We start from the raw sequence: 15392 nt of genomic DNA, 5'->3' as shown, positions 1-15392 counted from the left end.
GGATGGAAAGTAAACCGAAGTTAAGATGCTCTTAGGGAGTGCAAATATATGTCAATGGAGGTTTAAGGAGAGTAACCCATAAGTCACTCCCATTGATATTTATTCAGCACTATAGTTGCTCCGATGGAAATGCACCTTTGGAATCATTATGCAAGACAAAGCTTCCCAGTGATTTATCCGGTGTAGCCTCAACCCAATGAAAGGGTAGATGCCAAGCAAACAATTAACATAAATTGCGTACTCGCTGCGGCTCATTGAGTGGGGTCAGAGTTGCCGTTGCCGTTGCCGGCTGCCACGTCAATCATTCGCACAACTGAACTCTGACATCTGGCTCTGGCTCTGTGAGCTGAAAGGGTTTACCAGTTCTCTGTTCCCTGTTCCCAGCAGTGCCTTGTTGCAATGCAACGGAAACTCTGTTTCCCAGCCAAATGCACCTGTCGCAATGACAAACAGTTTGGCCCAGCGGCCCAGCGGTAGGTGCGATAAGCATCTCTTCTTAACAAAAGATTAACACGCCGGAACTGAGGAGGGGACAACGTATGGACAGACAGGCCTCCGATTAGAGATGTACAGGCCCACACACACTACTCTCAGGCTGATGCACAGAAGCCGCTCTCAAAGAGGGAGAGAGAGACCTTGAATGGCAGGCCGCCAGGTAGGCCGTGTGCTTAGGTAGTACATACATATGTACATATGTATGTATTTGTTTGCCGCAAGGAAGCAACACCTTTTGGGTTGACATATCGAATTACGTTACCGAAGGCACCCTAGGAAGCAGCCAAGTGTCAGAGTTGATCCTAAGTGGGTCACATTACCCTACCACTGCAGTGCACACTGCGAATAACTTTCGCTTAAAATTCAAGTGGTGAAACAAAGAAAGAAAAAGATTCAGCAATATATAAATAGTTAATGCTTGAGGGGAGGAATCGTTTAGAACAGCTCATAAAAGCTGATTTAAAGTTATGATCAATAAAAAAAATTTTTAAATACACTCGGCTCGGAGAACAATGAATTGGTGAGGGTTAGTGGTTGGTAGTGTTCAGAAAGTGTAAAATTGCTGAGGCCATCGACAAATTTAACGATCCAAGCAATTCTTTATGGTAGGTATCTGTATATCGGTAATATGAAGCTTGTCTTACCTTTTGCTGTTCAAGGAATTTACACATAAAACACACACGAAACACGAAAGAAACACTTAAAGGCGCGGATCACGAATGAGTTTAAATTGTAAGCTGTCTACGCCTTTTCAACACTTCACTTCTATTTATAGTTGCTGAAACTGTTCAAATTAAATGATAAACTTGGTAATTGACAATAAAAACGCGATCGATTAACAGCTGCTGCCGCTGCCGCTGCTGCTGCTGCTGCTGCCGCTGCCGGCGCGTGTGACTAATGCAAACAGAAAACCGAAGACCGAAATGTGATAAATCGCCCAATCAAACGGGGAGATTCAATAAAAACGAGAAGGGGAAAGAGTCGCTGATAAGGCATGGGAAGGGGGGCCGCCTCCAAAGGGAACACCAACGCAAGGGCACAACTCAATTTGGAGAGACAGAAACGAGACCAAAGCGATCCCACAATGTCGAGGCCCACGGATATGCTTCCTCCGCGCTCTCAGATATTGGTCAATAGCAGCAGCCAGCAGCTGTCAATGCACTTTTCGGTGGTACGAGTATATTATTTATGGATGCCGCTCAACGTGGGCCGTGCACTCACAAAATCACAATTTGTTTTGTTAAACAGCCACCGCTTTGAAATTCAATATTGTCTTGGCGTTTTTTGGCGCACTTCGGGGCACATGGAGACGATGACGCGCGAGCAGATTAAACCGTCGAATTGAATTTAAAATTTTTTTTTTTTTTTGTTTAAATGTAACAATATGATGTTTTTGGCGGATATATCAACGGACTTTTTCCGAAGAATTCGGCACCTATTTTACTGTTGTTCCCCTTTGCGCGCCCGAGATACATTTGTGATTAGAAGTGTCAAACCATCGAGGGCACTATCGATAGTATCGATATTTTACTGCTAGTCTCTACTATCGACGGTTTTGCGACTATCATGATAGTATCGAGCTTCAGTCGTTGCGCTTTTGATATGTTTGGATCGGTTGCTATAAAATACGAAGACACATTTGTGAGATACACTCTGAAGGCGGCATATATTGTTTTCGAATCTGAAATTCTGGCAGCACTGTCCTGACATGTTTTTGAGAGAGAAGAGCTCATTTTTTCGCTGCTTTTGTGAGCATATTTCCCTCTCTTTCGTTAGTGGTTCCAAAAAACAAAAAAGTAGTTCAAAAGAACTTTCATGGTTCGCCGAGTTCGAAAATTCGAAATTGATGCGAAGCAAAAAGGCGCCTAAATTTAAATTATTTCGTAATGTTTTTAAATAAAAAAATGTTTGACCTGATAAACGAATGATCCCCAAAACCCTGCCCTTTGGTAATTTAAAAAAACAGTTGCACTTTCAGTTCCAGTTTCTGTATATTTATTGGAAAATTTAATTAGATTTCAAAAATAGTTTAAGACTATGGGCTTTTGGGTGATGCAGAGAACTCGGAATAAGAGTGTTCTCAGGTCTATTTGTGAATATTAATACATTTTTTTTGGCTAGATAGAAGGTTCATGCAAATGATGTAAGGTTATAGAGGCTATATTTTTTGGGGTATTTTGGGGTTTGGTTTTCGATTCGCTAGTCAAAATATGGAGAACTAAAACCCTTTGGCTTGCGACCAAAGTTATCAGCCATGTGTGGGAGGCAACGGCACCAATGAACACGGAGGATATTGGTAAAATTATTTGATGTACAATTAAAAAATATATAAACTCAAAATAAAAATGTAAAAAATAGATCTTGCAATCGAACATACCACTGAAAGACGAGAGAGAGAGACCAGAGAGCAGGCTGAGATCAAACCAGACCAAGGACCACACGGCCGGCCACTTTCCAGCAACGTTCAAGTGTGGCACAGCAACTCCTGATTGACATGGATAGCGATATCGACATGGAGGGCAGGGCGCAAAGGCCACGAAATGAGTGTGTCTGTGCGTGTGTTCGAGTTGGAATGTGTCTCTGTGATCTCTTTAATCCCAAAATCCGACAAAGGGCGACAACAACTCGGGGGGGCAGGGACTTGTCCAGTTCCGGGCGAAACTCGAAACAAATCCTAATCGCAATTGTGAGACGTGTGCTGAAGCAGGCGTCACTGCTGAATCCGAAATTCCTTGACACGAGTCCTGTCCAAGTGCTTCCTCCTCCACCTCCACTCCACACATCCATTGCCCTCAACACAAGACCTTTAATTATCCAATTATCGAAAAGACAGACACAATGTGGGGGCATCCGCACTCCGCATGCTGCGTCCCGAATTGCCAGAGCAATTTGTGAAACAATTGGAAAGTGTCTCTGCGTCTCCTCCATTTATCAGGTTATTAGGTTACGGAGCGAGTTAGCCGTGGGGAACTGCATCCCACGTTGTCCTAGCGAAGGTCATAGAACAATCCTAATATCCAAATCCTGATAATCCAAATCGAATCCTGATACCATCTCATAGATACACTCATTTAGAGAGAACAGAGAGAGAGAGAGAGATCTATGTCCCATTGTCCTGCCTCCACTAATTTCAATCCAAATTTATCCACAATCCACTCCAAAATCCAAAATCAACATCAAAATATCCTTCCTTCCTCCTCCTTCTCCATTAATCCTCATCCTCCTCCACATTATACTCCAAACATAAACGCGTAAAATGGGGAAGAGAAGAAAATAAAAATTAAATATTAATAATTTGTTGATCAAATGTTCGCGACATTGCGTTTTGTGTTCTGGTTTTTCCTTGTTTTGGTTTCATTTTCGTTATCTCATTACAGGCATATTTATTCGGAATCGATGTTTTTTTGTTTTGTTTTTTTTTTTTGTTTGTTGCTTTTGTTCTTGTTAGGGTAAATTCTAATAAATTATGCTTGGTTTTTGCAGCCAAATAATAAAATGTTGGCCAATAGAAGCCGCCAGTTTAAGACAATTAAAATCGATAAAACAAGGAATGCTTAACAAGGGAGGCTCGCCAAAAAAATAGTTCCTTGAGTTACAATTTGAGTTTTGCGAAAAGTTTTGGTCAAATCATTCGGTTCGGTGTTAGGTGTAGTTTTAAAAGAGTTTCTCTGCCTCAAATCGTGTGGCACTGTGGGAAAAGCAAGTGTTTTGCGGTGTGTTGTATTTCTGATGATCCGAATTTCGCTTGACTGATGTGTGCTTTCGGTTTGACTGAGTCAATTGATTGAATAATGGAACACGGTGGCTTGATAGTCAATTTACAATGTGAATCGATTGCTTGGTTGGTTAAAGATTGAAAGGAAGTACTTAGTTTATCTTGCTTTTCCGGCTCGTAAGAATTATTATAGCTTAATGGATGATGATTGGTAGTGTTTAATAGTTAGAGCGTGAGCGAGACCTGGAATAGGATTGACGGCGCACCGGCGAGTATGTCGGAGTGCCGCGACGACGCGGTCTCGATGAGAATGAGCGCGAACGAGACCTGTCAACAGAGAATACATAATAGCGATTAGCTCGAGGGAACATCCAGGGCACACACTTCTGCACGCAATTACCTGTCACTTCTGTCACGGCCACCACCACCTCCTCCACCGCCGCCGCCACCACCACCAGCACCGCCGCCTCCTCCACTGCCGCCACTGCGGTCGTTTTCGCCGCTATCCTCGCGCACCCGAATGTAGGCCACCTCGCCCTGGGGAAACAATTGATTGTTCATCTTCTTCCTCAACTTGCCTCCTCGATTCCACTTACCTCATGTGAACGGAAACGCGAGTCGTCCAACTTCTTTATGGCATACTTCATGTCCTCGTGACGCAGGAACTCAACCACGCCAGAGCCGTCTTTGTAGGTGTCGGCAAAGCAGACGTCGCCAGCCTCGCGCATGTGATCCTTCAGATCCTGCCAGGAGCCAGAGGGCGGTAGCCCGGTTACCATTACACGGTACTGAGACCGCTTGGCCGGGGGACCACGTCCGCCCATGCGACCACCATCACGCCCATTGTTGCGGTCGTTGCGATTGCCACGGTAGCTCCCAGGGCCACCGCCCCGCGGAAACTCCACGCGCAGGCGATAGCCATCGTAGTCATAGCCGTCGCGGGCCTTTACTGCATCGTCAGCATCGCTGTTTTTTTTTTTGGCGCCAAATAGGGTGCAGAATTTTATTTGGGGGCTAGCTCTTGGTTTTGTGTGTATTTGAATGTAACCAGTTTTTCATTACTCACCGCGCATCTTCGAACTCGACAAAAGCAAATGGCGGACCACGCCGATTTTTCAGGTCCACAAATGTAACTTTACCGAATTTGTGAAAAAGATCCTGGATGTCCTTGGTGCGGATATCTGGCGGCAGATTTCCAACATAAATGCGACACTCGTTGCGGGAACCCATATTTCTATTATTTGTTTACGAGAAGAACTTAGCAATAATAATTTGACTGATTTTTTCAGAATAATTTTTTTTTATCACTAAGATGGCCGACTTAGTGTGACCGTGGATTTCTAGATAAAATATACCGCCTGACCCCCAGAAACATACCCAAATATACCTTCTAATTTTCAAAATATACCGTAAATTACCCATGAAAACCAAATTCCCAAAATTTTATATTCGGTTTAATATTACTAGCTAGTTAGCCCCCTCAGCACTAAACATAGAATTTTGTACAATTTATAAATCAATTTTCTACAAGATTTGTCACCTCTAACGACTCTTTTTTTTATTAGATTACTTATAAACTAAGGTTTAAACTGTAACTACACATTTGCTAAATATCAACGACTTAATTGATGTTAAATTTGTTGTTCCACGCTGCTTTGAAACATTAATATCGCATTTTTCTTAGATTGAGATGTTTTTTACCTATTATGCATATGTTTGGTGTTTTATAAATACATTTATCCCGGTTCTGATACCTATTATTGGTACCCGTGAGCAGAAAAATTTCGTTAATATCTTTAAAACAGAGACTGAGCAGTTTCTGCATTTTCTTTTTGTACCCAAAAAATACTTTTCGATATAAAATCTGTTGCAAAAGTAACGGTTTACCCTACGCGTTTTCAACTTTCAACCAATCAAATCTTTCGATATTTTCTGTAAACATTTGGGGTGGTTTTCTGGGCAAAGTAAAAAAAAATGTTCGCGAGACCATGAAACAACAAAATATTGCCGAATATTTTTCTTCACAAGTCCGCTGAGTACCACAAAAATACCCATTGATAATTTTTTAAATCATATCATTAATATTCACACAGTGAAGTAGACTCATTCTTGCTACGGTTCCCGTAAAATACATGTGGCTCACACCACGAAAAAGAGGGGAATTCACCTCGAAAAAGAGAGCAAATTTTGAAAAACCACCACGATTTGAGAGCGAACGAATAAAGTGACCAAGTCAAAAAATACCAGAATATACCAGGAAGCTGTTCAAAATTCCAGTATATACCATGAAAACAAAATACTTTTTACTCAATTTTGGTATACAAAATCGGCAAATCCGCGGTCACACTGAACAGAGCGTCTCGAGTCGCGACAGAAAAAAAACAACAAATATTCGCATGTGCAATAAAATAAACATTCTGTGGCTACCTTAAAGCAAGCGCGGTCTTGTCAGTCGGCGGGAAAGATGGCCAACTCGAATAGCAACGTGCGGTGCATCAACTACTACGACCTGTGTCGCATCTGCACGGACAGCAGCGACCAGAATACGAATGTATTCTCGGCCGAGGGACGCGCCAAGAATCTGAGCTGCAAGATATACGAATGCCTGTCCTTGCAGGTGAGTGGGCGGTCGCCTTGGTATTTGCGCAGCATGTATTCAAATCGGTTATTTTCAGATTGACGAAAAGGATCGGCTGCCCAAGGTGGTTTGCGGCCAGTGTGTGCAGCAAGTGGAGCAGATTCATGCCCTACGCCACACTTGCAAGAAGACCCAGACTATGCTCAACGATTGTCTCAACATTCCCCCAATGCAGAACCCCAGCGAAAAGCTCTACATAAAAGATGCCATCGACGACACAGGCAAAAGTCTCAGCGTAGTGAGCAGCAGTCCTGCCAACAGCAGCAGCAGTCAATCCAATAATCTGCTCAGCAGTTTTATCCAGGCGGTGGGCATGCAATCCCAGCAGCAATTTACCATCACGGTGGACAACAGTATCCCACAGCAGCAGCAACAGCAACAGAAACAGGCGCCTCCGTCTCCTGTTCAGCAGAAGTCAGACAAGCAAACGTGAGTAAGAGAATCATCTGCTACCAATCAAGCTAACAATTGTTCCATGTTCAACCCCAAAAGTAGCGTCCTGGAGGAGTTTATACGTCTAAAGCCGGATATCAAAATAACTCCCTTGGGCAAGAGGGACCATAGTAGTGCTCCCGTTGCCGCAGTCCCCAGTACGCCACAACAGCAAACTTCACAGCCGCCGCCTCTGCAAGGCACAAACAATGAGAACTATGGCTGCGCCCCAGATGCAATTGCAACCAATGCTTAGCGAGCAGTCCATTTGGCAGCAGATACAACAGCTCCAGCAGCTCACCAGTCAATTGGCGGCCACTACTCAGTTCTCTGCCTCAGAGGATGGCACAAGTCCGAGCGAAAGCAAGAAACCAAAGCTAAATTTTGTTCTTTCCGCGCCAGCTGGGCCCCAGTTTACCACATCACTCCCTCAGTTTGTTGGGGCCCAGCCCCAACTGCAGTTGCAGCTAATGCCCGTTGGAGGATCACCCACTGCTGCTGGCGGCCAGACACAGTTGAATGCCACAGCTCTGCTCTCCAGCCTGTCCAGCCCACAGACGGGCACGAGTGGAGGAGCAGGCAATATTCTGTCGCCCAGCAAATGTTTCCTGCCCATCACCATTCGAGACGAGAACTCCGATCAACAGATAGTGGCGCACATAGATACCAAGAATCTTGTGCTGCCCACCACTTACCAGGTGCAGATGAAGCTACAGCCACAGCTGGCCACCGCCGATGGCCAGCCAATCATGGAGTTGACGCCCACCTCCATTCCCGCCACACTACAACTGACGCCGCAGACATTGGGAAATGCAAACAATTTCCAGGGAGCCACCACAGCAGTCGCATCCGCGGGACAATTTCAGAACATTTTCCTTGCGCCCCAGCCTCCACAACAACAGCAGCAGCAGCAGCCTCAACAACAACCGCCGCATAATTTCCAGCAGCAGAAACATCCGAAACTTGCCGCAAGCACAGCCACAGTGACATCTCAGCAGATCATCAGGTCTCCTCAGTCAAATCTCATGACTCCACAGCTGTTCATCAGGAATGTTCCCGCCGTATCGACCATGGCCAAAACCGTCAAAGATGAGCCCACCTTTAAGATTCCCTCGCCCAAACAGAGGCAAATGCAGCCGCAGCAGACACAGCAACAACCAGTAAACCCCAAAGTGAATACTTCGCCAACATCGTCACCTGTGTCCCAGCAACCATCGCCTGTTCGCAGCCCAGAGCTCAGGCGCGTGGGTGCACAGGGTAAACCACTGCAGTCTGTGGACAACATCCCGCCAACAACCACAACATCCAATCCGGCTGCCTTGCAGCGACTGTCCTCGAGCACAACCATCACCAAGGTGGCCAAGCCGCAGCCAGTGCCGGCACCCCCGAATATGCCGCTGCTGAACAAACAGAACATAACTATTAGTCGAATCCCCACGCAGACTGTAACCCAAACGACTCCGCCCAAACCTTCTATTCCGGCATCGACTGCAGCTCCACCTCCGGCAACTGCAATGCCTAAACCTGCTCTTGCTCCTCCTCCAACGCAGACTCCTTCGATAGCGGTGCAACACAAGAAGATAATGATGGAGAGTCAAGAGAAACAAGCGCCGAAACCAAAAATTCCGCGTCCACCGCAGCCCATCTGCCCAGCGCCTGGTAAGTCTCCGGCAGCGCCTCCTCCCGGTCTGACCTGCCCCAAGTGCAATCGCGAGTTCAAGAAGAGGGAACATCTCGTCCAGCATATAAAGCTGCACGCAGGCCTGCGTCCCTACAAGTGCAGCGAGGAGGGCTGCGACAAAGCGTTTAGCCGCAAGGAGCACTTGTCACGGCATCTGATCTCCCACTCGGGCAAGAAGTTGTTCAATTGCGAGGCGTGCCATAAGCCCTTCTCGCGCAAGGACAATCTGAGCAAGCACATGCGGTAGGTCCATATAGAGTAGGGTTTATGCTCGTATTATAAATTTTCTTTTCTTTGAACAGGATCCACACACATCCGCCGAACGAGACCCTGTTCTGCTGCGACGTTTGCAATAAGAACTTTGCCACCAAGTTGCACTACGAGAAGCATCGGGAAATGCACAAAAAGCCGCCGCGTACGGCTCCTGCTTCCACAGTTACTTCATCCACGCCAGTGCGAACCAATGGCCAAGCACCCGCAAAGGTTAGTTCATCCGACAGCTTAGCGAAACTACAATCTTTCATAAATATCCTTTCTTTCGCAGGATGTTACATTTGAAATCGAACAGCAAACTTCGCAGCAGCAGCAGCAGAAACAAACCCCAAATCAACCGCATCAGGCTCAAATTATGCATGTGGTCACCACCCAGGATCACGCTGGGAACACCATAACTATTACCCAGGCCCCCGACTCGAATATGCCCTCATCCCTGGCTAACTATGTTCAGCTGGGCTTCCCAAACTTTACCAACCCGCCCGCCAACCAATTAGTTTGTAAAAAGTAGACTGTCAACCCCACCCGCAAACTAAACTTAGATCGTCCTAGTCCTTGATTTTCAGTTTGGTTTAATCTGACTGCTGGTCATCAGTTCCTTAATATATTATTTTTAATAGTATTTCATAAGACTTGGGGATGCTCCGCCCCTTCCTTTTGGTGCAATATTACTTTTTAATTTCCTTTTATTTTCGGTGCAGTTCCAGTAAACTGTGCTCTCGATATTCCACCAATTGTATTTTAATGAGCCCCGTATATAGTAGTCACCCCCTCTCAATTCTCAACTGTATGTAAATGCTCGATTTTAAAATGTATATTAAGTATTGTAGTAGGGCTTTGTAAATACTTATCGATCGATGTACTCGTAGATGCTGTAAAGAAATGTAAGATGTAAAAATACCTTTTTTGGGTGAAAGGAAGATGTGCGAAAACGGATTCCACTGAGAAAATAAATACATAAAATATATAATTTATGGATAAAAACGGTATTTGTATTATGTGTATTTCATTTGGTATTGCACACTGGATGGAGCCTTCGATTTTTGTAGGTGCGCTATAAAGCAGATGGCAGGCTGGGGCTGGCCCCAATGTTTACGTGAATATTTTTGGTAAGATTCGTTCGACTGAAAATACGAATTTTATAGTGTTAGTTCCATTGGGCCAGATAACTTATGGATAGGTGAAAAAGTATTTCGCAAGAATTGAAACATGCGAACAAGCAAACGAAACGAATAACAAAAGCAAGCCAGATATCTAAATCCAAATCCGAATCATTAATAAAACAAGAAAAACCATTTCCCTTGAATCTGTTGTGTGTGTTTACGCATTTAATCAAAGAAGATGCACTTGTCATGGGGATGTTTAATACTTGGCATGGTATGTGTATGGGTGAGGCAATTACATGGAAAAGGCTTACAAATAAATGCTAAAAACTAGATGGAAGACTACAGCAAGCATAAATATATATTTAAACATACAAATCTTTGGTTTAACAATTAACAAAATTAAGGTTAAAAGCTACTGGGGAAGAACGAAAATAACATAACTGAACAGAACAGAGCAGCTATGTACATATCTACTTGCGATATCGGTTGGGGGAAAAACATAATCTACTTTCAGGCGTCAGACAATCAACATGGACACGCATGAATGATGTGACCGGTGACTGTAATCCGTAACAAGTGCGAAATAATTGAATACAAAAATCATAATTGGTTTGTTTAGATATCAGGGAGAAGTGAAGATTGTGTGGTGGGTGCATGAAAGCAGCAAAGATCGTGAGTCGCATGAAAAATGTCCACCTCAACTGCAAACCAAATGTTGATGGGAAACGAAATAATACGAGAAACTAGAACTACTGGTAAGGTAACTGGTAATTAGGTAAAGGTCGTGCAGTGCAATGTTAGGACTAAGGGGTGCCCGAAACCGAATCCAAACCGAAGCGATCGAGTGCCTTTAAATAGCTAGCAAGTACACTAAAAAATAAATGGCTACCTTGGGGGTCTGATCTATCCCTGTATCAATCATAGCTGAGGGCAAACTGATTGACCTTTTGCACATCTCCCCAGACCTGAATCGCTTGGATTTCGGAGAGCGAGAAGAGCGTCTCGTATTTGCTTATGAAATTGTGACCCGTGTCCCTGACCTGGTAGACGATCATTGTGGAATTATCATAATCGAATGTAAACTCTAGGCGAAAGGTTGATTCTGTGGATGAAAGTTGGAACGCCGCATCAATCTCGTTCATAATACTGGCAAAGCTTTGGGTCAGGGTCTTATCACTATCGCCTGTACCATCGAATATGTTTAGGTAGTGCTCCTGCTGCAGGCTGCTCCACTCGCCGTTCCGCTTGTAGTTTTCGATGATAGTCTGTGTGGGGATCACCACCTTAAAGTGATATGTGATGTTGTCTGTACAGACTGGACTGTTCACAAAGTTCACCGAGAATCTGTAGAGATAGAGAGAGAGAGAAGGAGGGAAGAGACAAAGTGAAAAATGTACCATTTGTTTATATCTCTCATGTGTATGCTAATGACGTCGCGATCTGCCCATTTGACCCCCGTCTCCCAAGCTGCTTAGTCACTAAATAGCCAAATCATATCTGTGTTTGTTCCTATGGCACATGGCGGTTCGGCAAGTTTTTGGAGACCCGTCGTCATTGCTGAGTAGGTGCGAAAAACGTGCCAAGCATTCAAGGAACGGAATTGGGATGTTTGGCGGATTGTCATTTGGAATTTCATTGTTAAAGCATTCTTAGTCACTTCAATGTGTGTTTAAAGTTCCTGGTTTAACCAATTTCTTATCTAAGTAAACACACCTTACAAGCAAATAGTACATACAATATCTAATATATGTATGACACATTTATGGTGGCAATCAGCGGCATGTTATCGATGTGGAGATAAGGCATTCAAGGTCTCTTGGTTTTTCCATTATCTTGTAGTTGAGGCCAATCGAGAACCCAACCCGGATTCCATTGTGCTGTAACAGATCAAATGGTATTCTGTATTCTGATTTATTGACATCATTTGCTTAACCCACACCACACCACACCGATGATTGCTACAATGATTTGCTCGTTTCTTTTTGTTGGCTCTGTTTTCATTTTCAGATTGTTCTTTGCTGTTGTCTTCTTTGCCGGCCCGGCATCTTCAGCCACTCTGTTGCGCGTGTCTGCTTTAATTTTTTTGCGTTGATGATGTCATTGATTGTGGAATTGATACAGCAGTATCCAGACGAGTCCAGTTTACTCGTAAGTATAACTGCATCTGTACGTACGAGTATGTACGTATGTACGTGTCTAACTGATTTTCTACCATCTGCTTATCGCTTTGTTAGATCATGAACTCATAATTTGGCCTTTGTTATTTATAAGAATCTATCAATTTTGCAGCCCATTTGTATGTTTCATGTGTGCGCCATAAATCGTCCGCGAGTTCGTGAGAATTTTCCCTCTAATCGGTTCAAATGTGTTCCACATTCCTTAGACTATTAAAATTCTGCACGCGAAGAACAAGTTTCCGTAACTTGGGCCAGGAAATTGCTAATCGATTTTCTTAAAGTTTCAGGAAAACCTCTAGCCTTTAAGGATAGGATTTTTTAGGTGAACTTACTGCTGAGGTTGCTGGAGCAGGGTGCCGCTGATGGTCAACTTTGTTACGCGGTCCGATGCGTTGGCATTGTTGGGCAGCACCGCTAAAAACTTTACATCAGGCATTTTATGTCGTTCTGTGTTCGGAATCTCTGTCTCCTGTATTGGATGAAATGCGCTTTGGTTTTCGGCCCGCTGACACGCCTTGCAGGGTTTATTTTTAGCGGGTATGTGTAATTGTAAATTATATCCGGCGAAATGTTGACAAGTCGTTTGCTTTGGGCTCGTAAATGCAGTTGCCAACGGTAACAATTGGATTATAACTCTAAGTACTGAATGGCAGAGTACTTAGCTCTCGGCGGGCTCAGGCAATACTGTTGGATGGTTAACAAAAATGCGGCTATATTAAGGGAAAAACGATATCAAGCCAAAGATCGCACACCGACGTCACGGGTAAAGTACTTTAGGCTGGGAACGCATATATACGCGGAGTACATATTTGTTTGTCCGGTTACGAGATTTCTTGAAACCGTGAGGCGGCGCGGTGCTGTTCCGTCTGGCCTGCTATCGCGCTCGCTCGCTGAGTCAATACTGTTCTGTGCCGTATTTTGGGGAGCAGCCGCTGCAGGCGGTGAGCGGCCAACAGCAGCTGAGTGATACCTCACACCTGTTAGGCCAATTTATTTCTCTCGGAATTTCGCTGAGAAATTAAAGAACTTTGTTTACTTTTGCTCTCAGCTATGTTGCTATGAGAACAATAAAATATGATTCAAATTTCTCGCGCTCTTCTTTACGATATATCTTAACCGATATGTATCGATGTTTCCGAGTGCCGTCATCTCAGAATTTTTCTGGCTAGTTTTAGCTAGTAGCACTAACCATACAGTATATAGATGGGCTAGTTCATACAACGAAAGTGGCGCAGCTAAGTTTTTAGCGTACGTTCCCAGGTCTTCGGCTCTGGGGCCGACCGCGTTCGGCTCTGGGAATGACCGCATTCGGCTCTTTAGTTGGCTTTTTAGCTGCCGAAACCGACTTTGCTTGAGATTTCAGTTTACCTAAATGTGTGTGAGCCATGTATTCTCACATACTGTGCTAGTGTGGGTTCTACAATTTTTTGCCGCTTGAATTGGTTTTTCGTTTTGTTTGGAGGGCTGATGTAGCGACCTGAGCTGACCTGCCGCAACATAAATGAGGAATGGGCAGAGTGGGTGGGGATGGGAAATGAATACAATATATTTGATTTATTTGGAATTGCACATTTTCATATACATATCCCTATTTTAGACCGGTTTTTTTATACCCGTACTCAAAAAAGAGTTAAGGGGTATATTAGATTTGTGGTAAAAGTGGAATTATGTAACGCAGAGAAGGAAACGTTTCCGACCCCATAAAGTATATATATTCTTGATCAGCATCAATAGCCGAGTCGATATAGCCATGTCTGTCTGTCCGTCTTGTTGAGCGCCTAGATCTCAGAGACTATAAGAGCTAGGGCAACCAAATTTGGTTTCCAAGCTCATTCGATATCACACTGCTACAAGTGTATTTCAAAATTTCGCCCCGCCCCCTTCGGCCCCCACAAAGGACGAAAATCTGTGGCAGGCACAATTTTAAAGATACGATAAAAGCGCAGTATCGTAGAGAATGACCATATCTACCAGATTGCCGAATATGAATTAGATCGGATCATAATTATAGCAAGAATGGAAATAATTTTCTGTTCTGCCAGACCCGCTACCTACCTTTCCGCTCGCACACGCCGCATTCAGTGTGCGAGCAACACTAGCGGGGAGATGTAGAACTAAATGGAACAACTACATAGATGCAGAGTAAAATGTACATTAAATTTATTTTTTTTTTTAATTCTTAAATTCTATAAAATCATATGCTCAAAAATATATATACTGGCTGAGTACGGGTATAAGTAGAGTCGCGTCTCCAGAAGCGACTCGCACGTTCCTTCTCGTTTTAATTACATATTGTACAAATGCCGTCGGTTTTCGGCATCTTTTATTTGTTACACTTACATGTACGTACACGTACATGCTTGCTATCCGTCGGCTCGTGTCACTTAATGAGCCGAACGCGGTCATTCCCAGAGCCGAACGCGATCGGCCCCAGAGCACCACTTTCGTTGTATGAACTGGCCCATCTATATACTGTATTGTTAGTGGCAGTAATCAGATCGACAAACCAAAAAGGTCGGTATATACTAGAAAAGTATCCGAAGTATTTGCTTGTATTGCTGGTAGGTTTCGACCCGCCCAGAAAGTTATATCAATTTGATATATTTTGCCAGCAAACACGAAGCAATCATTGCAATAAGAGAACAAAAAACCAAATGAAATATTTTAATAATGAAGAAAAATAGAATCTAGTTAATGCAGTATTATATGAATGACAATTATATGGATATTATAATTTATTATTTTTATTAATTTTCATAAATATTAAAAAAATATTGTTTTCAAAACATTTTTTCTTCACGGTGTCCGGCACGGAAGGCGTCGCCATCTGCTGCTGCTGATAGTCAAACACATTACCTTGCCAATAAAATGTTGG

At 43.8% G+C, this 15392-nt stretch overlaps 3 protein-coding genes across 4 annotated transcripts; 1 reads left to right on the top strand and 2 right to left on the bottom strand.

Annotated features, from left to right (window-relative positions):
• Window positions 1-3861: 3861 nt before the first annotated feature.
• LOC111068392 (serine/arginine-rich splicing factor 1B) lies at window positions 3862-5543 on the bottom strand. The gene is made up of 4 exons (XM_022357842.2): window positions 5277-5543; window positions 4807-5176; window positions 4611-4747; window positions 3862-4537 (listed from the first exon to the last, which is right to left on the bottom strand). Exons 1-4 carry the CDS (start codon window positions 5438-5440, stop codon window positions 4429-4431), a joined length of 780 nt encoding a protein of 259 aa, XP_022213534.1. The 5' UTR covers window positions 5441-5543; the 3' UTR covers window positions 3862-4428.
• A 1000-nt stretch (window positions 5544-6543) lies between these two features.
• LOC111068371 (proline-rich protein 36) lies at window positions 6544-10861 on the top strand. Its single transcript, XM_022357818.2, is given in 7 exon segments — window positions 6544-6827; window positions 6886-7277; window positions 7344-7458; window positions 7460-9204; window positions 9264-9444; window positions 9506-10343; window positions 10400-10861. Coding segments are annotated over 6 exon segments (2826 nt in total). The 5' UTR covers window positions 6544-6674; the 3' UTR covers window positions 9746-10343; window positions 10400-10861.
• LOC111068372 lies at window positions 10204-13416 on the bottom strand. Of its 2 annotated transcripts, XM_022357820.2 has the most exons (4): window positions 12850-13415; window positions 11530-11684; window positions 11230-11442; window positions 10205-10358 (listed from the first exon to the last, which is right to left on the bottom strand). In XM_022357820.2, the coding sequence occupies exons 1-3, from the start codon at window positions 12951-12953 to the stop codon at window positions 11255-11257; spliced, it is 447 nt and encodes a 148-aa protein (XP_022213512.1). In that variant the 5' UTR covers window positions 12954-13415; the 3' UTR covers window positions 10205-10358; window positions 11230-11254. The 2 variants fall into 2 exon arrangements, with proteins under 2 accessions (XP_022213511.1, XP_022213512.1); XM_022357819.2 differs by having other exon boundaries at window positions 10204-10358; window positions 11230-11684; window positions 12850-13416.
• Window positions 13417-15392: the final 1976 nt, after the last annotated feature.

This window comes from Drosophila obscura, unplaced genomic scaffold (genome assembly GCF_018151105.1).
Source record: "Drosophila obscura isolate BZ-5 IFL unplaced genomic scaffold, ASM1815110v1 contig_4, whole genome shotgun sequence".
Classification (NCBI taxonomy): domain Eukaryota; kingdom Metazoa; phylum Arthropoda; class Insecta; order Diptera; family Drosophilidae; genus Drosophila; species Drosophila obscura.
This window is presented reverse-complemented; position numbering and strand designations above follow the sequence as displayed.

Excerpts from the sequence above, each read along its gene's own strand:
- LOC111068392 (XM_022357842.2), bottom strand. The coding sequence starts at position 5,440 with ATGGGTTCCCGCAACGAGTGTCGCATTTATGTTGGAAATCTGCCGCCA. Across the intron at positions 4,748-4,806 it reads CGCGTTTCCGTTCACATGAG|GGCGAGGTGGCCTACATTCG; the intron begins GTAAGTGGAATC and ends TTGTTTCCCCAG. Across the intron at positions 4,538-4,610 it reads GGCCGTGACAGAAGTGACAG|GTCTCGTTCGCGCTCATTCT; the intron begins GTAATTGCGTGC and ends CTCTGTTGACAG.
- LOC111068372 (XM_022357819.2), bottom strand. The coding sequence starts at position 12,953 with ATGCCTGATGTAAAGTTTTTAGCGGTGCTGCCCAACAATGCCAACGCA. Across the intron at positions 11,685-12,849 it reads CTGCTCCAGCAACCTCAGCA|ATTCTCGGTGAACTTTGTGA; the intron begins GTAAGTTCACCT and ends CTATCTCTACAG.